Source organism: Crocodylus siamensis, chromosome 14, assembly GCF_052110815.1.
Source record: "Crocodylus siamensis isolate JL-2025a chromosome 14, ASM5211081v1, whole genome shotgun sequence".
Lineage (NCBI taxonomy): Eukaryota > Metazoa > Chordata > Crocodylia > Crocodylidae > Crocodylus > Crocodylus siamensis.
Window position 1 is genome coordinate 24620942 of NC_143408.1, and position 27327 is coordinate 24648268.

The window sequence follows — 27327 nt, forward strand, 5'->3', positions numbered from 1 at the left end:
GGGAGCTGGGCTTCTCCCCCAGACCGGGCGGCCGCAGCACCCAGAGCTGCCCCGTCCAGCCCGCGTTTGTCTTGGGGCCGGGCTGGAGCGAGACCCGAAAGCTACACGAGCTCTCTCTGGGGGTACCAGCACGGCAGGGAGAGCAGCCCCGAGCAGGTCGAGACCTGCCAGGGAGGCACCGCGCACGGGCAGCTGCCCCAGCTCCGGTGCAGCCACCGCCGGAGAGGAGCCGCTCGCCAGCCCGCAGCCCCTCTGCGCCCCAGGCGCCGGGGCCGGCGGCGCGGAGCTGTGCCTTTAAGCCTCCGGCTTGCAGCGCCGGGGCACCTGACCTCAGCATCCTCAGCTGAGTTGGATTAAGGCCGGGGGGGGCGCTCGGGGAGTCTCACTCCCCTCTTCCCCCAGCCCAGCACAGCCTGCCTGGCCGCCTCCCAAGCTGTGCCCGTTCATATCTCAGTGGAAGTGGACGTCCTGGGGGGCAGAGGCCTGCGCAGCTGTGCTGATGGCCAAGGGGTTGTGGGAGGGGGCCTGGGGCTGGCAGGGGCAGGCAGCGGTGCCAGGCGGAACCCCCCCCAGGGTGGGACTGTAGCCGGACCTGCCATCCCGCTGCCATGAAGGAGTTCACGGAGATCGCCCTGTGCCCCAGCGCGCTGGGCCAGAGCAAGGTACGAGCACCCCCTGCCTCCGGCCTGCCCCGCGGCCATTCCCTTCAGTGCTGTCCAGTGCCCCCCAGCACGGCGCCACCGGCAGGGGTTGATGGCCCAGAAAGCCCCCGTGGCTTGCAGCTCAGGAGCCGCCAACCGCCCCCGGCACGGTGGTGCCCCCGACCGCAGCCCCCACTCCTTGCCTTGCAGACGGAGTTTTGCAATCCTGCCTTCGAGCCTGAGAGCGGGGGGGCCGCGGCCGCGGTCGGGGCCGGCGCCGTGCCCGTGCCCCCCGCCCCGCGCCGGGCAGCGGCCGGGAACGGGAGCGTCCCGGGAGCCTCCTGGAACAGCCTCGGTACCGTCTGCCGGGGGCTGCGGCACCCTGGGGTGCCCTGCTGAACGAAGGGCACTGCAGTGGGGTGGGGGACCCTGAGCCTGCCCCTGCCTGTTGAGGGGGTCCTCTCTGTCACAAGCCAGACCGGGCTGTAGGCCCTCCACGGAGGGGCTCACACTTGATGGGCACAGCGAACCACTGGCCCTGCCGGCTGCTGTGCCGCCAGCCCCAGGCGTCCTTTGCTCATAAGCTCGGGCCCAGCTCGGACCCACTGGCATCGTGGGGGAGACCCCCCCCCACCCCCCAGCAGTGCTCCCGTGACGGGCTGCGTGCGCGGCTCCCGCAGGCCGGCAGGGCTGGCGCCCGGCGGGGGAGATGCTGCGCCCCGACTGCAGGTTCTCGGGGCTCTGCGTGGTGCTGCTGAGCGTCCTCCTGCTGCTGCTCCTCGCCCTGCTCCTCGGCCTCATCCTGTCCCGTGAGTACCAGCTGAGTACCGAGGAGCGGGGAGCCCAGCCTTGTTGCACCGCCCTCCACGGCTCCTACCCTGGGAGGGCGATGCCAGGGCAGTGGTGGCGGCACAGGGAGCATCTTCCCTGTCCCCCCGCACCCTGGCCAGAGCTGGGGCTGGCAGCCTGGCTGCCTGGGGCGAGGACGACGAGGGAGCAGAGGAGAGGCCCTGGCTGGCTTTGGGCACCTGCAGGTGCTGGGCACAGGTCCCAGGGAGCAGAGCTGCGCTCTGGGTGCCCCCAGGCCTGACTCCTCCTCGCCGTCCCGTCAGCACAGAGCTGACAGCGCGCCCCCCAGGCAGCGCTCCCTCCCTGGCTGCCCCTGCCAGCAGCACCGCGGCACCTGCCCCCCGCAGCTCCCTGGCGCCCCAGGAACAGAGCAAGCTGCCCCCGGCGGGCACGCCAGCGCCCGGTGAGTCTGGGGGCACAGCCCCCTCCCCGCGCCCAGCCGCCCGGGGAGGCAGCCCCCCGGGAGGTGAGCACCCCGCGGGGCCTCTGCCCTGAGCCCCCCACGCGTCCCCTCTGCCCGCAGCCTGCGGCGGGACCCTGCGAGGCCGCGAGGGCTCCTTCAGCTCCCCCAACTACCCGGCGCCCTACCCGCCCCACGCCCTGTGCGTGTGGCACATCCGGGTGCCCCCCGGGCTGGCCGTGCAGCTGAAGGTGGAGGTGCTCAGCGTGGAGGGCACCGCCGCCTGCCTCTTCGACCGCCTGGAGCTGCACGAGGAGCCGGACGAGGAGGGCGCGGGGACCGGCGCTCCCCCGGGCAGTGCGGCCAGGTAGCCCCGTCCCCTCCCTCAGCCAGCCCTCTTGTGGGCAGCCCCTGGTGCCCGTCTCCACCGTGTCCCCCCAGCAGCCCTGGCCCGGGGCAAACGCTGCTCAGAAGGGGCAGGGGCTAGAGCAGCTGGGGCACCCGCCAAGGGAGGCTGCAGCGGTGGCCTGGGCCGGAGGGGCCCCGGGGAGACCCCTGCCCCACGCCGCGAGCAGGGCCTCTGGTGCTGGCTGGGGAGGGGGCACCGCAGAGCAGCCCTGCGTCTGCCCACCCACAGGCACCCGGGTGGCATGGAGGGGGTGGGCACGCGTGGCACCACCGGGGCTCACGCACCCCCTCCACAGGTTCTGTGGCAGCGTGGCGCCCCCCACGCTCAACACCAACGCCAGCCGGCTCCGTGTCACCTTCGTGTCGGACGGCAGCGTGAGCGCCCGCGGGTTCAGCGCCCGCTACCGCGCCGTTGTGCCCAGCCAGAGTGAGTGCGAGGCTCGCCCCCGCCGGGGCCCGGGGGGGCAGCCGGGAGGGGCAGGGGCTTGGGGCGAGCACAGGGCCCGCCGCCCTGCCCAGCACGGCCCTGGTGGGGCCGGCACCCTCCAGGCCCCGCCTGCCCGGCCCCTAGGGAGCTGCGCCTGGGACGAGTTCCTGTGCGACGCCGGGCGCTGCCTGCCCCTCGGCTCCGTCTGCGACGGCGTCCACGACTGCGCCGACCACGGCGACGAAGCCGACTGCGGCCGCGAGCCCCGAGGTGCGGGTGGGCCGGGCAGGGCCGGGAGGTGGCCAAACCCGCTGCCTCCCGGGGCCGCGGTTCCTGGGATGCTGCGTGTGTGGGTGCTGCCTGGGTGCCCGTGCCCTGGCACTGCGCGGCCGGCGGGAGGGGCGAAGGGTGCGTGGCCTCTCCTGCCCCACGGCCTGCCTGTGTCCTTCCAGAGTGCGGCGGGGCACTGACCAGCCTGGAGGGGCAGATCTCCTCCCCTAACCACCCCCGGCCCTACCCGCACCAGCAGGTGAGTGCGGAGGCCGAGCCACGGGGCTCAGCTCACGTCCCAGGAGCGCACCTCCGTGAGGCAGGGGTCAGCGCCTGGCTGGAGAGCGGAGTGGGGCAGAGCATCCCCCCCCAGCCCCCCGCGAGCTCCTGGGAATGGGGGGGGCTCGTGCCTGAGGCACCCCCAGCAAGAGCACCCCCCCAATCTCTTGCAGCTGTGCCTGTGGCAGATCTCGGTGCCCGAGGGCCACCTTGTCACCTTGCGCTTCCACAACTTCAGCCTGGAGGCGCAGGACGGCTGCTCCTTCGACTTCGTGGAGGTGCACGACGGCGCGGGCACCAGCGCCCGCAGTCTGCTGGGCAGGTAGGGCCCTCGCCCGCCTCTGCTTCCCGGCCCCCGGGCCCCGGGCCCCCGCCGCCCGCCCGCGCGCCGCTCCCACCGCCCGTGTCCCGGCAGGTTCTGCGGCTCGCGGCTGCCGCCCGCCCTCACCTCCACGCGCCACGCCATGACCGTGCTCTTCGTGGCCGACGACGGGGTGGCCGACGACGGGTTCTTCGCCACCTACCAGGCCTGGGCCGCCACGGAGCGTAGGAGCCGGGCTGGGGGGCCGGGGCGCCCGGGCACGGGGGGCCGCGCCTTCTATGTCTGCCCGCCCCGGGATGCCAGGCGGCGTGGTGGCGTGGCTGGCTCCCTGGGCTGGGACATTGCAGTTTAGTTCCTGGCTCTACTTCAGGCCTGCGGGGTGGGCTTGGGTGTCCCCCCCCCCGGCTTGTGGCTCGGTTTCCCCAGGGGAGAGGAGGAAGCCGGGTGTCTCCCGCTGCTGACTTGGAGCTGCAGGCCTGCCCGCGGGGAGGCACGCCAGCCCACGCAGCCCCAGCTCCGGCCTGGCTCCCGTCTCCCCTGCCCCCCGACCCTGCTGCGGCCAGCGCCTCCTGCTGGGCTCCGGCCCAGTTGGAGCTGAGGCTGCGGGGGCTGGGGGGCTGTGCCACAGCCGGAGCTGCACCCCCCGCCTGCCCCGTGCGTGTCGCCTGGGGCAGCTGGGGGTGGATGGAGGAGCTGGGAACAAGCCCCGGGTCCCCGGAGCGGCCGGATGCTGTCCTGAGCTCCCCGCACTTTCCCACGCTGCCCCTGCCCCCCTCCCCGTGGGAACGGGTCTCCTTGCAGGGCCCTGCTCCCATGCCCCAGCCTGACGCCGGGCCCCGCCATAATGACCCCTCAGCCCCAGCCCGCCGTCTCTCTCGGGGCTGGGGACGGCGCCGCAGCAGCTCTGCAGTGCCCCCGAAGCACCAGCCTCCCCCGGGTCCTTGCACCCCCGGTCCCGAGGGCCTGCGGCCGCAGAGGGGCCGGGTGCGGGGAGCCTCCACCGCGCCCCTCTCCCCTCGCCCCTGCAGGGACGTGCAGCCCCTGGGAGTTCCCCTGCGGGACCGGGGAGTGCCAGGCGCCCGAGGCGGTGTGCGACGGCTGGCACGACTGCCCCGACGGCAGCGACGAGCTCAACTGCACCAGCACGCGCCCCCCGCCTGTCGGTGAGTGCCTCGTGCCCCGCGCGTGGGCCCCGGCAGCCCGAGGCCGGGCAGGGCGGTGCGCCAGGACCTGCCCCCATTGACAGTGCCCGCGCCCCGCCAGAGTCCTGCGAGCTGATCCGGGTGGAGATGTGCCTGGGGCTGAGCTACAATGCCACGGCCTTCCCCAACATCTGGCTGAACATCCCCGACCAGCGGGGCGCCGCCGACGTGCTGCGGGGCTACAAGGTGAGCTGGGCACCGGCGCTGGGCGGGCGGGGCACGGGCCCAGCACGGCCCTGCCCAGCCGCATCTCCTGGCCCCCCTCTCCTGCAGAGCCTGGCGGGGCTGTCCTGCTACCGGCCCCTGCGCCTGCTGCTCTGCGGTCTCTTCGTGCCCCGCTGTACTCCCGACGGGGGCGTCCTGCGGCCCTGCCGCCCCGTGTGCCTGGCAGCCGAGCAGCGCTGCCGGCCGGCCCTCGACCTCCTGGGCATGGCCTGGCCCATCAACTGCAGCGTCCTGCCAGACACCAGCCACCCCGGGGAGTGCGTCCAGCCATGAGCCCCCCGCGCCTGGGCTCCTGGGGGTAGAGCCCTCAGCCCAGCAGCAGCGGGGTGAATCGTGGCTGTTTCCTCCCACGGGCACAAGTAAAGTCCATCTGGTTCCAACCCCAGCTTTCCCACAGCCCATGTCTCCAGCCACAATGATCCTCCTGTGCCTCAGTTTCCCCCTCTGTAAAGCAGAGGCGAAGGTAGCCTCTGGGCCAAGGTGGGAGGATGAAGTCATGGCAGCTGGTGGGGGACCCTGGCCCCTCCGTGACTGGTGCCAGAGAAGGAGCAAGGTGGTCAAAGCCTCATGGGGCTGGGGCAGCTGGGGGGGGGAGGGGGCTGGACCAGTACATGCCCCTCCATGGGGCAGCCTAAGGCATTGGGGCCCCAGGGGCTTTGGCTCCCCGGTGCCTTTCCTTGCCCTTTTTATGGGTGCTTCTCTCCAGAGCTGCCTGCATGCCAGGCAACTCACTGCAGTAGGCTGAGGGTTAATCCTGAATGCAGGGCACATCCTGGGCCCATGGCTGGCTGCAGCTGTCTCCTTCACCCGGGATGTCTCGTGCCTTGGGTAATAAACAGCGTGAGCAGCTTGCAAACACGCTTGGCCTCACCACCGCCTGGAGCACGCGTGTATGTGAGGGGAGGGAGGGAGCAGGGGGCCGGCACCGGCACCGCCACCTCCGGGCTGGGGAAGCCAAGGCACGGAGGAGGGAGCGCAGCGTGTAGGTAGGGGCATGGTGGGATGAAGCCCCGGGTGCCCAAGGCTCCAGGCCCTGGAACATGGGCGTCACAGGCTGGGGGCAGGGAGCGGGCAAAGACCTGGATGCTGGCTGGGGGCACAAGCTCGGAGCCAAGCTGTGGCCGGTGGGGGCTGGGGAAGCAGCAGGTGCCCCTTGGCGCCTCCCTGGCCCCGTGGCTGGTCCCCAGGGACCGATGCTCATCTCTGAGCCCATCTCGCACCCTGGCTGGGGAAGGGGGACAAGGGGCTTCCGCTCTGGAGTATGGGAAAGGGCCAAGGCCGGAGCTGCTGAGCCCTGGCGTGTCTCCCAGCCGTAGGCCATTCAGCCTGGAGGAGCCTCAAAGCCACTGAGCCGCGCCGGCCAAAGGCAACATCCGTCCTCACCTTGGAAAAGAACTGCGCAAGGCCCGGACGGGCTGACCCTGGGCTGGGCACCATGACAGCTGGCACTGCCACCGGGCCTGCCTGCTGCAAGGCAGGGAAGAGCCCGGGCCCAGCAAAGCCTTCCCTGGGGAGGGCTTGGGGAGAGCAGGGTGGGGGCCACGGGGTGGTGTGTGCACCATGCGTGTGCATTGCCAGGGGATGTGTGCGCAAACAGAGATATGTTTTCTATTAGCAGGGGTGTGCATGAGCAGGGTGATGCATGTGCTGCCCGTTCATGGAGCACGTGCACATTCAAGGGGCCGCGTGTCAGGCTCCTGTGTCTGTGCCGTGTTGGCAGGCGTGCGGCACAGGGCCGGCAGCCAGGGGCTTGGCTGTGATGTGATAGGAAGTGCAGGGAGTGCTCCAGGGGCCGGTGCTGGGTGTTGGCTGTGAATGGGTGTGTGTGTGTGTGCGTGCGTGCGTGCGTGCGTGCGTGCATACTGTGAGGGCTGGTACTTGGTGCTGGTGGGTGTGCATCCTGAGTGTATGAGGGGGGGCGGGTGTTTACAGGCAAGGTGTGCGTGGGTGTGCTGCTAGCATGTGTGTGTGAGTGACTGTGCAAACTGCTAGAGAATTGTGGGCATGGGGGGGGGTGCTGCTAGTGTGTGTGTAGGGGGGGTACTGCTACCATGTACCGTGTATGCTAGTGAGTGTACATGAGCCTGCACGGACGTGCTCTGCTAGCATGCAGCGCATGTGCCAGTACCTGGCATCGACCACGCGTGGCATGAAAGGCGTGTGCACGCAGCCTGGCAGGTGTGAGCATGTTTTGGTGGAGCCGAGGCCCTGGCCCCAGCCCCAGCCAGCCCTGCTCCCCGCGGAGGCCGGCTGCTCGCCCCCGCCCTGCGCAGCGCTCGCGGTCCCAGCCCCGTCGCTGCTTCCAAAGAGGCAGCCGCAAGAATGAGGCGCCGCGGTTCCCCTTGCCAGGCCTGGCTGCATGCAGCGCAGAGGCTGCTGCGCTTCCCGTGGGGCGGGGGGGTGATGCTCGTGGCCCCTCGTCGGTCCCCCGCTTCCCCCAGCTTGGCCTGGTGCATCACCTTCTGCCCGGGCCCCGTCTGGGAGAGCTGTGGAGGAACGATGCCCTGGGAAGAGGTGTCTTCAAGTCCTGGCTCCCCGAGGCCCCTATGCCAGGGGCGTAGTGTCCATCCATCTGTCTGCCTCCACCTCCCGCTGCCTATGCTGACACCCTGGGAGCCTTCCTCATGCCTTGTAGCTCTTGGCTCCCAAATTCCCCCGTTTCCTCTGGAGCTGGGAGGAGAGCTGGGAGGAGAGGGTGAGGGGGGCCGGGGGGAAGGCAGCTTTCCCAGGGCTTTCGTCACAGCTGAAGTGGTCAGGAAGAGCTCCAGGACCTTCTGAGCCAGAAGGGAGTGAGGAGTCGGGCAGCACGGGAGCCGGGAGACGCGGGGAGCGCAGCCAGCGGGGACACCACGGCACAGTCCAGGCAGGTTTATTTTCCTCCCTTTTCCTCTAGTGCGGGGGGGGCTTCCCCTCTGCCCTGAATGCAGGGGTCCGTGGTGCAAGGGACCCCAGTCAGCTGGGAGCCAGGCGGGGAGAGGGCTGCATGGGGCATGTGGGATGCAGTGGGGTTGGGGGGGATGGTGGCCCTGCCCCCCCGGCAGAGGCCGGGTGGGATGAGTGCCAGCCCTGCAGGACGGCTGCCCTGGGCTCGGCAGCGTGCCTGCTGCGGGCATGGCCCGCCAGCCCTGACGCAACTGCTCCTGGGCCTGCGCGCCGGGCCGGCAGCCCTGCATGTGTGTGGGTTGAGCCAGTGAGGACAGAGGCCCCCCAGGGGCAGGAAACGGGCAGGTCCCGGGGCTCGCGCCAGCGTCCTCAGGCGCCGAGTGTGCACACACGCACACACACGGAGCTCACAACCCACTCCACACACGCACACCCAGAGCAAACTACCCCCTACCCCACGCGCCCACAGCTCACGACTTGCGCAGACCCCTCGCGGCTCACACCTCGCCCCCTGGTCATCACTTGGCGCACCACGCACATCCCCCCACCCTTTGCAGCCCCCCACCCACACGTGCACTCCTCCCAGCGCCGTGCCCTCCGCCTGTCCGTAGCCCCCCGCCCGCCCACGGCCTGGCAGGCAGGCCCGGGCCTTGCGCACCCCGCCCTGCGTGCCAGGCGAGCGCCGGCCGGCGGCGGGCCCCAGCGAGCGCATGCAGCAGGAATGTGCTGGAGCTGCTGGAAGGCGTCACCACATTCCAGACGCCTCGCACAGCTCCTGCGGATGCTGGCCTGGCCCGGCAGCCGGGGCCGAACAGGGCCTGGGCTGGACCGGTCTGGCCTCCCCGGACGCTGGGCCGGACTAGCCCCCGCCCTCCCAGCATCCGCGGGGCAGCAGGGAGAAGGGGGGAGGATGGGGGGCCGTGGGGTTCTCCAGCCCCACCCCCAGCAAGCCATGATCTGGGTCTCCTTCCAGGCGGCAGGATCCTGGGAGGGTGGAGAGAGCTGCGCCAGCCCTACCGCACCCCAGGCCGCCCCTCGGGTCTGCCCCACCGCCATCAGCCAAGCCAAATAGCCCGGTGGCCAGCCAGGCCCATGGCTGCCGCAGGCAGTGGGGCACCCCACGGCCCAGCTGGGCCCCAAGGCACAGACCGCCTGCTGCAGGAGCCACACCACATTGTGCCTGGGGGCCCGGGCCTGGGCGCAGCCTCTCCCTCTGCTCCAGACCTCACAGCTCGCTCTGCTTGCAGCCCCGGCACGGCACAGCCTGGCGATGAAGCAGCTCCTCATCCTCCTCGGGCTGATCGCTGGCGCCCTCCAGATTGAGGACAACAAGATCCCCAGCCTGTGCTCCGGCCAGCCGGGGCTGCCAGGGACACCGGGGGTGCACGGGAGCCAGGGCCTGCCCGGCAGGGACGGGCGTGATGGCCGGGACGGAGCAGTTGGGGGGCAGGGAGAGAAGGGGGAGATGGGCCCCCCAGGTAAGGAGATGCTGAGCCATTATCCAGGAAGGGGCTGGGGGGGAGGTCTCTTGCACCCTTAGTGCTTGCTAGGTGGGTTAACCCTTCGTATGCTAGCAGACATGACTGGGGCAAAGCACCAGGATCTCAGCACATTGCCTCCAATGCCATGCTGCCTCGGTGTGCCACGCTGCCTTGGCTACGCAATTTATGGTGCCGGGGGATTGCTCTTAGGCTCTCCCTCCAGTTCGCTCCTTCAGCCTTTTGGCTCAGGGCAAGCGAGACTACGGGGTGCCTGAACTCCAAGCCCCCAGGCTTGGGGCCTGCATGTAGGATGCCAGATTTGGGGAGTATCCGAAGTCCCACAGCGATGACTCTGGGGGGAGGAGACTTGTCCGGAGGTAGAGCCAGACTTGAACAATTGAGCTCAGCTCTGTCGATTAGGAATCTGGAACTAAGTCAGCCTTAAGCCAAAAAAAAAAAGAGGAGGAGGAGGAGGCAAGGGGCATCAGTAGCTACTGAGCTGGGGAGTGAGGGAGCTTCTGAATGGGAGCGTCCTGGACCTTAAATGCTGGAGGCTGCAAAACCCTGGTCAGCCCCTGATAGGTCTGTCACCCAGCCGCATGAGAGACTATGGGGTCTGACCCAGTAAATGGCAATCCTCATGTTCCCGTGCTGCTGCCTGCATGCCCAGATCACATCCTTGGGCACACAGGGTGGCAAGCTGGAGTAGGGTTTACAGAGGGTGGGGGACGGGGGGTGGTGGGGTCGGGGGCATCCCCACTGGTGACGTTCTTCCCTCCATCCTCCCTGCAGGCGTCCCCGGCCTGCGCGGGGACACGGGCAGCTCCGGCCTGAACGGGCTGCCCGGCGAGAAGGGGGCGCCAGGGGAGTGCGCGGTGGCGCCCCGCTCGGCCTTCAGCGCCAAGCTGTCGGAGGTGCGCAGCCCGCCCGCGGCCGACCAGCCGGTGCGCTTCGACGAGGTGCTGCTCAACGAGCAGGGCCACTACGACCCGGCCACGGGCAAGTTCACGTGCGAGGTGCCGGGGCTGTACTACTTCGCCGTGCATGCCACCGTCTACCGCACCAGCCTGCAGTTCGACCTGGTCAAGAACGGGCGCTCGGTGGCCTCCTTCTTCCAGTTCTACGGGAACTGGCCCAAGCCCGCGTCGCTGTCCGGGGGCTCCCTGGTGCGCCTGGAGCCCGAGGACGAGGTGTGGGTGCAGGTGGGCGTGGGCGACTACATCGGCTTCTACTCCAGCGTCAAGACGGACAGCACCTTCACCGGCTTCCTCGTCTACTCCTACTGGCAGAACTCGGCCGTCTTCGCCTGACGCGGCCCCGTGCGGGCCTGGGAGCCCGGACGCCTGGGTTCTTGGCCCGGTGCTGCCACGGACGCTTCCCCGCAGCGCGGCACGGGGATGGGGAGGCTTCTCTGCCCCAGAGGAGCGGCTGGGAGGGGGCACCAGCTTAGCGCTGTATAATAGCACCCTGGGGAGGGGGCTGGGGGTCCCTGCGGCCCGTAAGAGGTGGCGAGGTGGGAGCAGAGGCCTTGATGGGCTGAGCACCGCATCCCTGGGGCTGGGACCCGGGGGGCAGCAGGCAGGGGTCCCTCGCCCCTTGCGTGCCACCCCTAGAGGCCACGGGCTGGGTGGACCACGGAGCCCAAACACCAGGCCCCTCGTAAGGAGCCAGCTCTGCCGTGAGCATCACCAAGCGCTTGGGGGTGCCGGAAGTCACAGCTGGGGGGCAGACCCCCTCATGCCACGGAGGCCAGGGCAGGGGCAGGGGCGCTGGGTGCCAGCGGGGGCCCTGCATGGCACCGGGCTGGGCCGGGCCCCGCAGCTGAGCTGGAGGCCCAGGCCGCGCTCATGTCCCCCCAGCCAGCCGCGCTCCCTGCCATGTACCTGCCACCCCGGACCCCTCAATAAACGGGCTCCGAGCCAGTCATGTCTGCTCCGGGCTGCGCGCCGGGGCGGGGCCGTGCGCTCGGGCAGCGGGCAAGCGCCGCGCGCGCAGCGGCCGCGCCGCGCTGTCCGCCCCGCGCCGTGTTTAACAGCCCCGCGCGCGCCCCGGGGCCCACGGGGCAGCGCGCTCTGGGGTGGCGTCCGTCGTGACGCGCGCGGGCCCCCGCCCCGGCGCCCCCTGCAGGGCCGGAGGCGCGGGGCGGGGCGGGGCGGGGCGCGGCGTGCCCGGCAGAGGGCGCCCGGCTCCCGCCGCTGAGGCCGGCCGTGGGCGGGGCCCGCCCCCTGCCCCGCCCCCGGGGCGGCCCTGCCGGGGCGGGGGGGGCCCCGGGGCCTGAGAGCAGCGCCGCCGCCCGGCCGTGGGGCAGGTCCCCTCAGCCTGTCCGCCCGCCCCGCGAAGCACCGGGGCCTCCGTCGTCGCCAGGGCAACCGCTTCCCCGGCGCGGGGGAGGCGACGCGGGCATCGCCCCCGCCCCCCTCCAGTGGGCAGCCCCGCTGCGTGGGAGCGGGAGTCTGCCCCAGAGCGCCCCTGCGGCCGCGGGCGTCCGGCTCCCGGCCTGCCCGCTAAGTGATTTGGAAACGTCTGAAGGCCCGGGGGGCGGGGGGGGGGAACCTTTGGAGCTGATTTGGCTGCCAACGTGAAAACGTTTCCGTTAAAAAAGGCCCGAGCCGAGGGCGCTGCTCATGCACAGCAGGTGGGGAGGGGGCCTCAGCCCGCGGCCCAGGCAGCAGGAAGGGCCCCTTCGGCGCGCCGGGGGCCCACGCCCACGAGACACGGCTGGACGCCCTCCTGAACACGGGCGCCACTGAGTGTAGTCGGGGGGGGCAGGGGCCACCTACGGGCGCCAGCGGGGACAAAAGCAAAGGACGGAGGCTCGGAGCACGGCGCCCACCGGCCCGCAGGCCCGGCCTGGCCAAGCTGCCTGGAGACGCGCGCGCGGCCGGGAACGGAGGCTCTTAATTTGCAGGGAGCTCGTGGGAGCAGTGCCCAGCCAGACCCTAGAAGGCAAGAGCTGCTTTAAAATAGCCGCAGCAGCATGGCCTGGGGGGCACCCAAAATAGCCACCGGCGGCCCCCACCCGGGGCGGCTGAGGGTGACCTCGCTCCTGGGATTCTTTACAAGGCAGCTGGGAAGGGGAGGCGGGGGCTGTTCTGCCTCCCCTTGGGACTGGGATGGGGCAGGGGGTCATGGAGGCTTCCCAGCACAGTGTGGTGCCCAGGGGCACGCCAGTTTGAGAGCAGAATCGCTGGTCCTAAAAGGACTCGCTCCCCAAGGCCCTGCCCTGCTAGAGCAGCTGAGCTCCAGCCTGCCGGGCTCTGTGGGGCAAGGGCAAGACGCAGGCGGCACCCGCGCCTGCTCGGGAACCCTCCCCCAGCCGCAGCGGCAAGTCCGGCTCGGGTCCATCGCACCCTGCAGCCGGGACCCAGCCTTGCCTGGCGCGCTCTGTATCTGCAGAGTAAGCGAGCCCAGGCGGCTCCCCTCTCCCAGCCTGCTGCCCGGCTCCATTTGGGGTTAGAACACTTATCAATTTTTTATTAGCTGGATAGGGGAAAAAAAAGTCCCCCCTCCCACCCAGCCCCGCGGGCTCCTGGCTTGCAGTTGAGGCTGGCGCTGGTGATGTGCCCAGGCCTGGCACACTGATGCCCCCACTCCAGCTGCTGTTCTAGTTCAAGTGCCTGTTTGTCAGCCCTCTCGACGCCTGGGCTTCTCCCTCCCAGACCTCCCGGTTCAGACACTATCACATCAAAGAAAAAGGCAAGAGCAGGGCAGGTTAGGATATGTTTCACATTGGAGGCAGTCAGTAAAGCAGAACACGGGGAGGGTCCCACTCAGCTGACAACCCAGGCGGCCCCGTAACACACGATGCACAGGCGTGACGGCGCCTTCCTCACACACGGAGAAGCACGGGCCTCTCGGAGCTGCCCACAGCATCGGGAGCTCGCCCCATCTGACCCGGCTTGGGGGCTGCCTTGGGGTTGCACAGGCTGTGGGAAGCCACCTTCCAGCGGTGGACTGAGTCACAGCAAGAAGGGGCTGGTTGCACTGGTGGGAAGGGGGCAGCTGTCGCTCTCGGGGGGTGTCAGAAATCACGTCTTACAAAAATAGAATCCGTTTTGTTCCCCCTCCCCCCACCGCTTCCCCTCCACAGAAATCATCAGCGGTGCGAGGAGCCTGGAATGTGCTATAGTGTTGCATCGGTGACCTGCAGAGCAGACGCTCCAGCGTGGCCACGGAAATCCTGGTAACCCTGCCACAGGTCAGGCTGGGAAGAGCTTGTGTTTTCCACCGCCAGGGAAGGAGGCATCCGGTGACGTGGGGAAGAACCATCTCAGACTGTTTGTCTCCCCGTTTTGAACAGGGATGGGAAGAAACCAGGCCCCCACCCCCTTCCCCACTGAAGTGTCAGGATCCAAAAAGTGAAGAGCTGCTTTCTGAAGGGCAGGTCTTGGCCCCCAAGGGACACGTCCCCGCAACGTGTCTCTGGCGGTGGGGAACACAAGCCAGGTGGGATCAAGGCTTGAAAAATGCACTTGTGGCTGGTGGGGGCCTGAGTGGGGCAGCTCTGGAGTGAAACTGTTTCACTGTCCTGCTGTGGGCTCCAGGCCATCCACTCCCCTGGGAGGCCAAGGCAAGAATTAGGGCATGCTCTGCCCCCACCAGCATAGAGGGGGGACCCCAAGGTTTTCAGGGGGCACAGCCTGCTAAAAAATCCCTCCCAGAGCAGGGTACAAGCACGTGGTGCTCGTTGGATCCTGGCCCAGCCCTGTCCTAGCAGTTGGCTTCCCCCACTCCAGGCCCTGCCTTCACCTGTTCTCCCCTCTCAGCCACTGGAGCATGTTTCATGCCCTGCTTCGGACACGCCACATGGTCTGCAGTCGAGGCAACAGTCTTGAGCAAGACGGAGCCTTGTGACCCAGACGGGCAGCTGTGCTTTCTGGTGACAGCAAGAAGCAAGTACAAGATGTGAGCGAACGGAAGCTTCTGACAGTCTCTTCCCTCTTTGATCTTTTCATTAGTTCTTTGGAAAACTCAAGGCAGCATCAGGAGCGTGGCACCGAGCTGGAGGCAGAAGCTGCCCCGGCAGAGGGGGGCCCGGCGTGGTCCAGCACGTGCGGCTCACAGGTACACGTCAAGCGTGTGCAGGATCATCTGGCGGCAGAGCGGGCAGTTGCGCTGGTAGACAGCCTGCTGCAGCAGGATCTCGGTGCACTCCTGGCACAGGCAGAGGTGGCGGCAGGGCAGCAGCAGCACCGTCTTGGTCTGGTCCTGGCAGATGACACACTTCTTGCGCTCCTCCTGCTCCTTCAGGAGCAGCCAGGGGTCCTCCCCATCCTCCACCGTTGCCGCATTGAGTTGTTCCTTCCCCGAGGCTCTTCCCCGCGACGTGCTCGGTTCCTCCCCAGGGACCACGGGGTGCTGCCCTGCCACAGTGCCCTGTGCATCCACGCCATGCTGCTCCTCAGGAGCTCTGGCTGGCAGCTGCCGGACCTGACGGGCACCCCCTGTTGCCTGCTGACTGGCTCCTGGTAGCCCCTGCCTGACAGGAGGGGCCGGCCTGGGGAGGGCTGCAGCTGCCCTCTGCCTTCCTTGAGCACCCACGGCTGGGCCCAGCAGCCCTGGAGGGGCCTGCGGGTTCGCTGCTCGGACTCCTCCGCTCCAGTTGGCCACTTGGAGGCTCCAGTCAGCCAGCCTGCGCCAAGCCTGGGAGCTCATGACCATGCCCAGTGTGAGGAGCACAACCTGGTAGAGGCGGCACATGTCCCGGCGCAGGCGGTGGTAGGAGGGGAAGGTGTTCAGGTAGCCCAAGGCCTGCATCGCCAGTGTCCACACCAGCTCAGGATTGAGGACCAGGGCGCTGAACGCCAGAACCAGGCCCAGCAAGACAAGGCCGTAGACGTTGAGGACGAAGGCGCTGAGCAGGAGCTTGGCGGCAGACGCCAGCAGCTCGAAGGCCAGCTGGCAGGGCGACCACAGAAGGATGGCCACAGCCACGGCGCTGCTGGACACGTGCGCCAAGAAGGCGGCCAGCAGGTCCGTGACGCGCAGGAAAGGGCTGACAATGGAGTCCCAGAGCGCCAGCGCCAGGGCGAACAGGTTCTGGGTGCCGATGAGGCACATGTTGATGACGCTGTTCACCAGGTAGGCAAGGAGGCTCATGGTGATGGTGCACACCTCGCACGCCTGGCGCAGCAGCGCCTGGCCCGAGCCCAGCAGGTGCCAGAGCCCGCGGTGCACCGCCTCCCGGCCCCGCAGCGCCACGTGCGAGGCCAGGTGCCCGGCCACCTTGAGGCTCTCCAGGCTGGCGGTGAAGCCCCGCAGCAGCCCGGCCAGGGCCTGCAGGGAGCCCAGCACCAGGCAGCAGACCATCTCCGCCAGGTAGAGCAGCGAGAAGAGGGCCCCATCCCAGCACTGCAGCGCCCCGGCCACCAGCGCCTGCGGCAGGCTGCACACGAAGGTCACCAGCCACAGCAGCACCGACACCAGCGTGGACACCAGGAAGAAGTTGACGTCCAGCACGAAGCCCACCACGTGCAGCACCAGGCCCACGCCGCGCAGGATCACGAACAGCAGCTCCATGGCAGGGCCGGCCGGGACCCGAGCAGGCCTGGGGGCGAGAGCGGGGTCAGCGAGTGTGGGGAAGGGGGCACCAGGGTGACCCCTGGCTGCTCCCTCCATGGGGGGCTGGGCCCCGAAGGGGGTGGCACTGGGGTCCCCGGTCAGATGGGGAGCCCCAGCTGGAGGGTCCTGGCTCTGAGTGAGGGTCCTGCACCATCTCCAGGTCCCACACTGGGGGGTAGGATTCTGGGCCAGGCCCATCTGGGGGTGGGTCTCCTGCAGCAGCTCCCGGCGGGGGGGGGGGGGGGTCCAGATTGGGGGGGATTATGCAGCAGGCCAAGACTGGGGGGGAGTAATAGCTCTTTGGGGGTCCCAGATGGGGGGGTGGATTATGGGCAGGCCCGTGGGGGTCCCGGATTGGGGGGATTAGAGGGCAGGCCCAGCTGGGGGTCAAGGCCCGCGGGGGGTTCTCACCCTCCGCGCTTGCGGGGGGCCCGGCCCGTCCCCCCCGCGGGGGGGCTCAACCTCCACCTCTCCCCAGCACCCGCTCCGCTCCGCTGGGCGCCGCCATCTTGCGGGGGCGGGGCGGGGGCGCAGCCTATGGGAAGCGCAGGCCTACCTCCGTCGCTCTCGGATTGGTCGGTTTGAAGTACGCACGCGTCCCGGGGGCGGGACTGGCAGGGGTTCAGCCTCCTGGGATTGGCTAGTGGGGAGCGTGTAGCCCCGCCCCCGGGGGCCTTTAAAGGGGCAGCTGCGCTTGGGTGGACGTGGGTCTGGAGTCCCATGGGCCTGGGCCGCCGCGCGGTTTCTCTCCGGGTAAAAATAAACTCGAAGCTTTGCTGAGACGCTCGGGGCCTCGGGCGGGACTGTTCCAGCGGAAGCCATTAGCAGTGCAGTGCGGGCGGGTTAAACCCAGGCTGCAGGGCTGGGAAGCGGGCGCGTGGTGGCCAGGAGCAGCACACGGAGAGCCGGGTTGCAGGGCGAAGGGTACCTTCATGGAGACCCCGAAAGCGAGAGGAGGGTGGTTAGCGCCTGTGGGACGGCGGGTTTAGGAGGGATCCGTGGATGCCACGAAGTTAACGGCTCCCGGAACAGGAGTGCCGCTGCCCGCCAGGCAGCTGGTTGCAAGCTTTGGCGCGGCGTCTACACACGACGCTGACTGCGCCGTAGCTCCGTGTGACCGCGTGGCGCGAGGCGCCGCTACTGCGCAGTAGTAAAAAGTCACCGGCATCGCCAAAAGCCGTTCGGAGACACCGCTGCAGGGGTAGTGCGCAGTCATTTAGTACTTGCATGTGCATTACCAACGGACTGCGCAGCCGGCGTCTCGTGTAGACGCACCCTGGGTGCAGCAGGAGTCGAAGGAGGTTGCAAGTGCACCACTGTCCCCCTGCCCCCATTCACCTCTGCACGTGGGCAAAAATTGCCTGAACTCTCCCTGAATTGTGATGGGTTTTTCCTTGGCTGTTACTGCACGGGAGAGAGATCTGGGAGTCCCAGCAGACAGTCACTTGCAAACATCGGCTTGGTGCTCAGCAGCCATCAAAAAGGCAGATAAAACATTTGGGATTATTAAGAAGAGGTTCATAAACAAAGCAGAACTGTCATGATGCCTCTTTAAATCCGTGGGGCGTCCCTACCTGGGAGGCTGTGCCCAGTTTTGGTCCCCATGCCTCAAAAATGATAAGAGCTAGAGAAGGGCAGCAACGAGGATGCATGGTGTTGTGGGGCCTCCAGACTGGCAAGCCCAGGCCTGTTCAGTTTAGAAAAGAGACACTTGCGGGGGACAAGATAAGGGTCTACAAAGTTTGCTAAGGGTAAACTAAGGATTACCAGGGTTCACTAAGGGTTACTCAGATTGGATGAATGGACTGTAAGGCAGGAGTGTTGGGCTCAGTGAGCTGTGATCAATAGCTCGATGTCTAGCTGGCAGCCGGCATCAAGTGGAGTGTCCCAGGGGTCAGTCCCGGGGTCGGTGTCGTTCGATGTCTTCATCAGCAACCTGGAAGATGGGATGGATGCATCCTCAGCAAGTTTGCAGATGACACGAAGCTGGGAGGAGGAGTAGATATGCTGGAGGACAGCGCTAGGACTGAGAGAGACCTTGGCAAATTGGAGGATTGGGCCAAAAGAAATTTCATGAGGTTCAATAAGGACAAGTGCAAAGTCCTGCGCTTAGAAAGGAAGGATCCCATGCACCAGTTCAGGCTGGGGGTGACTGGCTAAGTAGCAGCAGCTCTGCAGAAAAGGACCTGGGGGTGACAGTGGACAATAAACTGAACAGGAGCCAGCAATGTGCCCTTCTTGCCAAGAAGGCTAATGGCATCCTGGGCTGCATTGATAGGAGTGTTGTCAACAGATCGAGAGCAGTGATTCTTCCCCTCTGTTTTGCAGTGTGAGGCCACATCTGGAGTCCTGTGTCCAGTGGAGGGCCCCCCACTACAGATAGGATGTGGACACATTGGAGAGACTCTAGTGGAGGGCAACAAAAATGGTTTGGGGGCTGGGGCACATAACTTGAGAGGCTGAAGGAACTGGGCTTATTTAGTCTGCAGAAGAGAAGACCGGGGGGGATCGAATAGCAGCCTTCAACTCCCTGCAGGAGGGTTGCAAAGAGGATGGAGCTGGGCTGTCCTCAGTGGTGGCAGGTGACAGAGCAAGGAGCAATGGGCTCCAGTTGCAACAAGGGAGGTTTAAGTTGGATATTAGGAAAAACCTCACTAGGAGGGTGGTGAAGCACTGGAACAGGCTTCCCAGAGAGGAGGTGCAGTCTCCATCCTTGGAGGTTTTTAAGGCTCAGCTAGACACAGCCTTGTCTGGGATGATGTATTTGGGGCTGGTCCTGCTTTGAGCACAGGTTTAACTAGCTGTGACCTCCTGAGCTCCCTTCCAGCCCTCGTTTTCTATGATTCTAAAATACTAAGTGGCGAGGAAAAAGTAGATAGGGAATTATTACTCTCTCTCACCACACAAGAACTAGAGGTCTGTATGGCAGGGCTGGGCAAAATGCGGCCCGGGGGCCAGATGCAGCCTGCCAGGCCAATCTGTCTGGCCCTTGGGGCCCCTAAAAATTTTAGAAAATTCATATTTATCTGCCCTGGGCTGCCTGTTATGCAGCCCTCGATAGCTTGCCAAAACTCAGTAAGCGCCCCTCTGCCCAAAATAATTGCCCGCCCCTGGGCTACGGGCTGGCCGCCTGGATCAATTAGCCATCTGGCAACAAGCTGCCTGTGTAAGGGGCCTCAGCTGGCAGGCAACCAGCAATAATGAGGGGAAGTTTGACTAGATGACGATATAAAAGTGCAGGGGAGGAAGTAGGGGTGGGGTATTTGGAGTGGGAAGTGTTTGTGTGGGGATAGAGGGTTCCTTGAAGGAAGACTGCAGCGTGAGAGTGAGCTTTTGCTGGAAGTGTTTATTTTAGAGGTGTTTTGTATTTACAACTGAGCCATTCAGGAGGTTACAGCTTGCATTTTGGAGCCCAGAGAAAGACTGTTGCTGGGACCAGATTTAAGGGCTTGAGGACTGATTAGAGCGGGGCTGACTGGCCACTTGCTACAGAGTCACACATTGAAACCAGTAGGTAATAAATTCAAAATAAGCAAAAGGAAGCTCTTGTTCATGTAGCATGTTGAAGTGTGGAGCTCATGGCCACCAGATGTGGTGGAAGCTCATAGTTTAGCCAGCTTTGAAAAAGATTGGACATGATATTCTTGGAGGAATGCCTCTATTCTTGGGCACTGGTAGCTAGAGAATGAGGGGCGCAGTCTCTGAATCCGAGTTCCTTGACCTTAAATGCTGATGGCTGCAAGTTGGAGAGGAGCTGTGGGGGGAAAACTCTGGTCACAGTCTGTTCACTCCCTTTCACTGTCTGCCTGTGGGCAAGAGACTTGCAGTCTGATTCATTAAGTGGTGAGCCTTATGTTATTACTTTAAATCCCCCTGCCCCCCACCCCCATGCATGCATTTCTGGGGTTGAGTGATTTACCTGAAGAAGCTTGGGCAGACTCCTCCCCAACCTGAAGCTTGTTTTCTTGAGTGGCCTAGGGGCTGCCCCCCAGGCCTGTGTGCTATGTACAGAGCCCTAAATAAGGGACTGAGTTGAGCTGGGGCTATCAAGCCAAATCTACCTTTGGTCACCTCCAAACCACACATCTCTGCCATTGAGGGACTCTCCTGAAGCAGCTTTGCAGGGCGCTATCCCTAGCCAAAGACTGGGTTCAGAGGCTAGGGACAGAAACTATACACAAACCAGTAAAAGTGAGCAAAGTCCGGTTCAAATCCGTAAGATAACAGCGGTTTCGTCCGTATAATCCATGTCTAAAATGGTTGTAACCAGTTTAAGATAAACCTGGCTGGATGTAGCATCAGAGTGAACTGATGTAAGTTAATTCAGTTTCAGGCTTCAGCATCATGGTCGCAGCCCTTTGCTCTGCGCCTCTCTCTTGCCCACCTGTGTCCAGGCTGGAGAAGGGACGGATGTGTTCCTGGAGCTCCAGGTGGGGGGCTGCTACTTGCCTACTCAGGCTGCAGCTCCCTGCAGGCACTGGAGACAAATCCTTACACCAGCCATGTGGTTAGACCTGGCCCCAATCACCCTTTCTGTGTTGCTGTTGGGGTGGGCATCCCCAGGGGCTGGCACAGCTGGCAGTGCTCCTGTCCTCCCTGCCAGCACTTGGCAGGATGCCTGGAGTCCAGGGGGCTGTCAGGGTCCCTGGGGGGCCAGCAGCCTGCTCTGGGCACAGCCAGCCCCACTGCCCTGGTCCCAGCTCCTTGCTGGTGTCACTCAACCCAAGCCCAGCCTGGCCATGGTACGCCCAGGCTGCCGCAGGGCGCTTCGGACCCTTGTAGCAGCAGATCTAGCACCTGCCCCCACCTCGAGGCTTCCTTCCCTCGGTCCTAGCTCCAATTTCTGGCACATGCCCTCCCGGGCTTGCCCCCAGCTCTGCACACGAGCCGCTGTGTCCTGTCCCCTCCCATCCCCTCCACTGCCGGGCTGGAGCTGCTTTGGGCATTTATGGTAATGTTTGGATTGCTTTCATTTAAAAAAAAAAAAAAAGAAAGAAAGAAAGAAACAGTCGTCCCTGCTGCCTGAGCCTGGGTCCCTGAGCAGGAGGGAAGAGACATGGTGTCCTGGGACCCGCTGGCCCCCCTGCCCCTGCTTCCTTCCTGCCCCGCGCGCTTCTCTGGAGCTGCTGGCTGGTCTTCCCCCATGCCCTGCTCTGGGTCCCCTAGCATCAGCTCTGCTCCCCCGCACCGACCACCCCATAGAGGATGCAGGGTTCCCCATAAGCCCGACCAAGAGGGGCTCATCCAGCCTCACGGGGTGAAGGAAGCAACCTGCCCCTCACCTGCTCTGTCCCCAGCAGGTCCCACGCTCCCTGCCTGGCCTCCTGCACCTACCCCCGCCCCACGAGCGTTGTTATTGCAGGTGGTGCCTGGAGGTCCCCCTGCCTGGCCCCAGTGCCGCCCCGGCAGCTGTGCTAACAGCAGCAGTAGCAGGCGTGAAGCCCAGCGCCGGCCCTTTGAACACAGCCCCTCACCGGGCCACCCACCCTCCTCTAACCCACAGGAACAAGTGAGCTCCCGGCCCCGGCTTGCGTCAGGGCCTGCCGTTCTGGAGAGGCAATTAGCCTGCTCTAACCTCGTTAGGGCCCAGTTATGCCCATTTAGATGTGTGCAGCAGAACAGCCACGGCCCCCCCAGGTCCCGCGCTCAGTGGGCACTGTGGGTGGCCAGGATCCCAGACAGCTGCAGCCAGCGCCGAGCCCAGGGGAATTGGGACCTGCTGGGCAGAACTGGTGCTGGAGCCTTTCCCATGCCAAGCCGTTGGCCAGGAGTGTGGGGTCCCTGTGAGCGTGGGAAGGGGGAGAAGGGCTCCTCCCATCTCCCGGGTGGGATGGGGCAGCTGCTGAGGGAAGGAGGGGCGCTCTTTCCCAGCGCTGGCTCAAGTCTAGGCAATTGCATTTGGGCCAGAGTGGTGCCCGGCTCCTGGCTCAGGGTGCAGCTGCCACGCTTTGTGCCTCGGTTTACCCAGGTGACAAGCAGGACTCCGCGTGGCACCTGCAGCAGCGCCGGTCCGGGATTGATGGGAGGCTGCAGGGGTCCTTCGGCAGCAGGGCCAGCGGCTGGGCGGGTGGGTCCTCAGCTTCGCAGACATGCAGGTGGATGTGGGGCAGAGGCAACCACCGCTGCCCAGCCCCCCACATCACTGCCCCCTTGTCAGCCTGCCGAGCCAAGGGCCTGGCCTTGGCACTACATCACTTGGCTCAGAGCTGCCTCTTCCCGGCTCGCTCAGACTGAGCTCATCGCGGTGCTGAGAACTGCGGTTGAACGGGCTCCCGTGCAGGTGGCTTCCTGGAAATGAGGCATGAGCCAGCAGGGCTTGGGGGGCGAGTGAGCCAGCTCTGCACAAAGCCAGGCTCAAAGGCAGTTCACAGGCATGGCGAGTGCATGGGGTCTCAGAGGCATGCCAGGAGAGGGGTCAGGATTGAGCTGGGGGCACAGAGGGGCTGGGAGGGCCCGAGCACAGCCGTGGGGACGGCGGTGGAGCCATGGTCGGGATCCGGGAGCGCTGGATCCGTGCATCCGGGGGGCTGCAGAGCTGGGCCAGGCGTGCAGCCGCGAGGCCTGGGCTGGGAGCCCTGCAGCAGCAGGGTGAGGCGGCTGGAGGGCAGGCCCCGAGGGAGGCAGGGTCCGGGCTGCGTGGGCGTCGGAGGAATGGGAAGCATGAGCCTGCTCGGAGAGGCAGGGCCCGGAGTCTCGTCCAGGCTGCGGGGAGCACAGGAGGGGCGGCTTGTGCGGAGCCCCCCCGCACCGGCTGTGTGCAGAGGGGCCTCTGTGTGCGGAGCAAGGGGCTGCTCAATGCCGGCTCCCACTCCACCTCCTGGCAGGATCAGGCTCCAGCGAGACCCAGGGACCAAGGCAACCCCAGCCCCTCCAGGAAGAGGCACTTTCCTTTCCCAGCCTTTGTGCGACTCACATCTCTGCGATGAGGCAGGAGCTTCCGCGGGGAGGGGGATGCATCCTTTCTGGACCCTCTCCAGCAAAGCCCTGGGAAAGCCCTGGAGCAGGCAGCGCTTGGGAACGCTCGCTGCGCAGGCAGGGGCTGGGGGACGGACGTGGCCCGGTCTCTGTGACTCAGTTTCCCTGCCCCACTGTACAAAGTGCTCTGAGCCCAGCCAGCCGCCCGTGTGCTGTTGCTAATGCCCCCCCAGCAGCTGCCTGCCAGGCTGGGGGGTGGAGATGGGGGAGCAAGAGACACGGCACCTGGGGCAATGTGCGGCGCAATGCTGGGCAAGGCCGTGATCCCATACTGGCCTCGGGCAAGGGCTCTACCCCTCGGCATCATGGAGAGGAGGGCACGACGCTGCCCGGGGAGGGACCTGGGCGTCCTGGCCCCTCCGGGAGACAGGGGCAGGGATGAATGGAGCTGCCTCCTTTGGCAGCTCCGCCCTGGCCAGCTCCTCATCCCCAGCAGGGCCAGAGACAAAGAGGCCCCAGCTCCTGCCTGCCACCTGGGCCCAGCCCCTGGCCCAGTGCCCCCTGCCTCGGATTAATGAGCCGATTGAGGCAGGACGGGGCCAGGCTGGAGGCAGCTGCTCCCTCCCTCCCCACGGATAATCTGCCTTTGTGCGGGCGGCATGGGGCACAAAGGGGCCTTTGCTGTGCGGAGCTGGGCTGGGCGGCTCGGCGCTCTCCCAAGGAAGAGGCGGGATAAATATAGCTGCTGGCTTTGCTCCCGGCCCCTTTCCTCTGGGAAACCCGCTCTGGCCCCCGCTCCGCACTGCTTCCCCTGCCGGCTGCGGGGCCCCAGGGCAGCAGGTGCCTCCTGCCTGCGGACGCGGCGATCCCCCCTTCCCTGCGCGCACCGAGGGGCCAGCGCCGGGCAGGGGCAGCTGGGCCTGGCAGCCCCGCGCCAGGCGCCTTGCAAGTCTCAGGTGGTTGTCTGCATGCAGATGCGCCCGTGGGCCGAGGGGGCTGTGCCCTGCTGCCAGCCTGCCCGTCGGGGACTCGGGCTGGTGGAGGGTACCCCAGTTGACAGCACAGTGTCTTGGGGGGCTAGGCTCCTGGGATGGGTCTGAGGCCCGGGCTCCCATGCTGCCCTCCCCCTGGGAGCGATGGGGTGACGTGCCTGGCACTGGGCTTGGAGATGGGGACACTCCAGCCGCAGGGCGTCATCCTTCAGCCCCTTCCTGATGCCAGGGTCCAGGGGAAGGAGCAGGGCACTTGAGGCATCAACCTGGCCCTAATCACAACTCCAGCTGCTGCTTTGTTTCTTGCCAGGGCCATTTCCCCCTCCTCTCACATCCTTCCTTCCGCCGGCCAGCACCCGCGCCCCATCTTGATTTTCCAAGACACTATAAACAAAGGCTATTGTAGCCATGGTTAGTAATCCCCAAATAAAGAATGAGGAGAGCGGCCGGAGAATAGGAGCTGGGCAGTGGGGAGAGCGCAGGGCCTGCACCTCTGCCGGCTGGGGGCTTCGGCCCAGCAAAGCACCCGGGGTGGTTGGAGGGCACAGGGCACCTCGTGGCTTGGTGCCTTGATACCCCTTGGCTGCAGACAGTCATCTCGTGGCTTTGTTAGGCAGCTGAAACTGCCAGCGGCCACGGGAAGCAGTGGGCAAGCTAGAGCCACGCCAAGGTCCCTATAGGTCACGTGCGGGGCAACAGGGGTTCGCGCCCACCCCACCCCCTTAGTCCTCCTCTGGGGCATTGGGGAGCCAGCGCGGTGCTCCGGAGGGAGGGGGCAGGGCGGGGGTCCGGCCATGGAGCTGGGGGGCACGAATGAGCCAGGCTTCTGCCCAGCTGCCTTCCCTCAGCCGAGCCCCCGGCAGGAAGTGAGTCCTGCTGAATAATTCATCGCTCCCGGCTCATCTGCGATGGCTCATTGAGAGCCCCAGACCCCGGCTGGAAGGAGCTGACCCCCCTCTCCCCTCCCCTCTGTCTGCCATCGACCGCACAGCAGTGATGCTCCTGGCAGGGGGGACTGTGGACCGGCAGGGCCATCTCCCGCCCCGACTCCCATCCCAGAGGGGAGCCGGGTGGCTCCCAGCCCTGCCTGAGCTCAGGCTGCAGTATCCAGAGACCCCAGAGCCAGGGTGGGGTTGGCTGGGGGCTGCAGTTCCTGCTGTCTTCTGGCTCGGCCCCGGGGACACAACAGGGGCTTTTTGTCTGCAGGAGGGGGAGCAAATGTCCCCAGCCCTGTGGTCCTGTAGCTTGCAGGGCAGGTGGACTCAGAGCAGCCCAACCCTGTCCAGACAGAGCCCCGATGCAGGGCCGTGCTCTGAGGGTCCCACCAGGCTCCTCTGCCCGTGGGCGTTGCAGCCCCCGGCCCTTAGCCCAAATCGGCCCCAGGTCCAGCAAGCACGGGGATGGGGGACGGCAATCACGAGCTCAGCGGCACTCAGAGAAGGTCAGATAAGCTGAGGGTAAACAGGCCGTGAGGCTCCAGCTCCTGGCAGTGTTTGCCCAGCCCTGTGCGTCTGCAGACTGCAATCACCCTGGTGAGCTCTCATGCCTCATGGGGACTCCCTGCATCTTCATGTGGGCATGGTTGGAGAGGGTCGAGCTGGTCACCGCCGGCAGCAGCAACTCCCCCCACCGTGCCAGAGCTGCCAGGGCAGATGTGCCCATCGTCACAGCGCTTGGAGCAGAGCCTGCTCGGCCTGGCTCAGCACCCCCCAGGTGGGTGGGGGCAGCTGGATGGAGCTGTGAGGGTCCTGCACCCAGCTCTGAGGGGGATGTTTCCCTGCTGCCTCGCCTTTCACAGGGCAATGGAGAGCCCGGCCCAGCCTGGGGCACTGGGGACAAGGACACCAGACTCCTGGGTCCCCGTCGTGCAGAGGTGCAAACAGCTGTGGCCACCCTCTCCCAGCTGCCTGAGCCCTGCTCTGCTGCCCCGGGCACCAGAGCCGTGCTGGTGCAGTAAGGCTCGGGCCCAGGGCTTGGTCGGACCGGGGCTTGTGCCCACAGGGCCTCAGTGCCAGGAGAGCCAGCGGGGGGGCAGCAGCAGATCTGCGGGCTGGGGCTTGAAGAGGTTTCCCCTCCCCAGGCACATCCCGTGATCCTGCAACACCTGTGCCCCAGCACCCTGCATGTGCACATGTCTAGCTCCATCCCAGCTGTCGCATGGGTCTCCGCCAGCCCTTTTCCCCGTGTTTGTTTGGACAAGCAACTGCAGCTCAGCCAAACCCATTAAATAAGCAAATAAATAAGGCGGCCAGAGACAGGGCCCAGAGCTCCCTTGTGCCCTGCTCCCTTGCACATGTCATGCCCCTCCCAGCTCCCCATTCCCGCTCCCACCCTCCCAGGCAGGCAGTGGGGACCTGTGGCCCCAAACCAGGCATATCGCCGATGCCCAGAGCCCCTCGTGCAACCTCAAATCCGCACGTCCTCCCATGACGCCACTGGAAGGTTGCTTCAAGGCCTCCGTTTCGGCAACACTTGGGTTCAGAGGCCACCGGATCGTCCAGCCCCGAGGCCTTGGGGATGGGACAGGGTCCACGCGGGTTTTGCAATGACTCCACTTATCTAGCGCAAGCAGGCTGAAGGAGAGGTGAGGGCCACTGCACACAGAGATGGTATCGTGATGGGCCCCAGCAGCTCTGTTTGCCCTAGGGCAAAGGTTGCATCTTGTCCCGGGATGCAGAATGCTCCAGCCGCCTCCCAGCACAGCTCCTTGGGCACATGGAGGCATCCTCCTCTCTCCAGGGCACCAGGGTTGGGGCAGAGCTTGCTGAACCATCCTGGGAAAGCAGAGGGGCAGGTCCCCACGCCACGGGTGCCTGACTGTCCCCAGCCTGGCACGCTGCAGGAGCCGTCCCCAGGGTCTGCTCTGCCTTTCGCTGCTTCGGCAGGCGCGAGACCCCGGGGGGGAAACGGCTGCGCGGGGAATCGCCGCCCCTGGGACGTCAGGGATGCCAGGACACCCCCCATGCACACACCGGGCCCGGACAAAGAGCAAGCGAGGGCCTGACACCAGCCAGCCGCAGCCACGAGTTCCTTCCCGGGAACAGGCCCCGGCAGTATACACAAAGCTGCGCGGCGGCTGCACGCCCAGGGCACCATCTGGCTGTCTGGCGAACGTGACAAAACGCCCTCCGTCTGCCACGGCCGATTGAGACGCTGCCTCTGTGCACGTGTGCGTGTGTGTGTGTAATTGCCTGTGTGCGGGCAGGCGCTGTTCTGCACATGTGTGCATGGGGGCGTGGGTGTGCACGCCTGGATTTATGTCTTGAAGTAGGCATGGACGTGGGCACCTTTGGGGGGGGGGGCGCATTTGCGTGTGTGTGTATCTGCATTTGCAGCTGTTTGCATGCACACTGCGGGGCTGTGCACGTGTGTGTGCAGCTTGCATCCATGCCTGCCTTTCCGGGCTCTCCCTGCCAGCCGCCAGCCGCCAGCCGCCCGGGTGCATCGCCCTCTGGTAGCGGGCAGCTCTGCT

General features: G+C 66.3%; 3 protein-coding genes across 6 annotated transcripts; 2 read left to right on the plus strand and 1 right to left on the minus strand.

The window, feature by feature from the left end:
- Positions 1–67: 67 nt before the first annotated feature.
- Positions 68–6944, plus strand: MFRP (membrane frizzled-related protein). 4 transcript variants are annotated; one of them, XR_016439170.1, is made up of 14 exons: positions 70–662; positions 852–996; positions 1322–1450; positions 1759–1893; positions 2014–2257; positions 2595–2725; positions 2870–2995; positions 3178–3254; positions 3448–3596; positions 3690–3820; positions 4625–4759; positions 4860–4984; positions 5072–6009; positions 6334–6944. XR_016439170.1 is itself a non-coding variant. In XM_090027611.1 (13 exons), the coding sequence occupies exons 1-13, from the start codon at positions 609–611 to the stop codon at positions 5294–5296; spliced, it is 1806 nt and encodes a 601-aa protein (XP_089883737.1). In that variant the 5' UTR covers positions 70–608; the 3' UTR covers positions 5297–6944. The 4 variants fall into 4 exon arrangements, 3 of the variants coding, with proteins under 3 accessions (XP_089883738.1, XP_089883739.1, XP_089883737.1); XM_090027611.1 differs by having other exon boundaries at positions 5072–6944; XM_090027612.1 differs by lacking the exon at positions 3690–3820 and having other exon boundaries at positions 68–662; positions 5072–6944.
- Positions 6945–7737: 793 nt separating this feature from the next.
- On the plus strand, positions 7738–11309 carry C1QTNF5 (C1q and TNF related 5). The gene is made up of 3 exons (XM_090027614.1): positions 7738–7886; positions 9154–9384; positions 10180–11309. The coding sequence occupies exons 2-3, from the start codon at positions 9177–9179 to the stop codon at positions 10695–10697; spliced, it is 726 nt and encodes a 241-aa protein (XP_089883740.1). The 5' UTR covers positions 7738–7886; positions 9154–9176; the 3' UTR covers positions 10698–11309.
- A 1619-nt stretch (positions 11310–12928) lies between these two features.
- RNF26 (ring finger protein 26) lies at positions 12929–16557 on the minus strand. The gene is made up of 2 exons (XM_090027810.1): positions 16360–16557; positions 12929–15934 (listed from the first exon to the last, which is right to left on the minus strand). Exon 2 carries the CDS (start codon positions 15904–15906, stop codon positions 14446–14448), a length of 1461 nt encoding a protein of 486 aa, XP_089883936.1. The 5' UTR covers positions 15907–15934; positions 16360–16557; the 3' UTR covers positions 12929–14445.
- Between the last annotated feature and the right edge of the window lie 10770 nt (positions 16558–27327).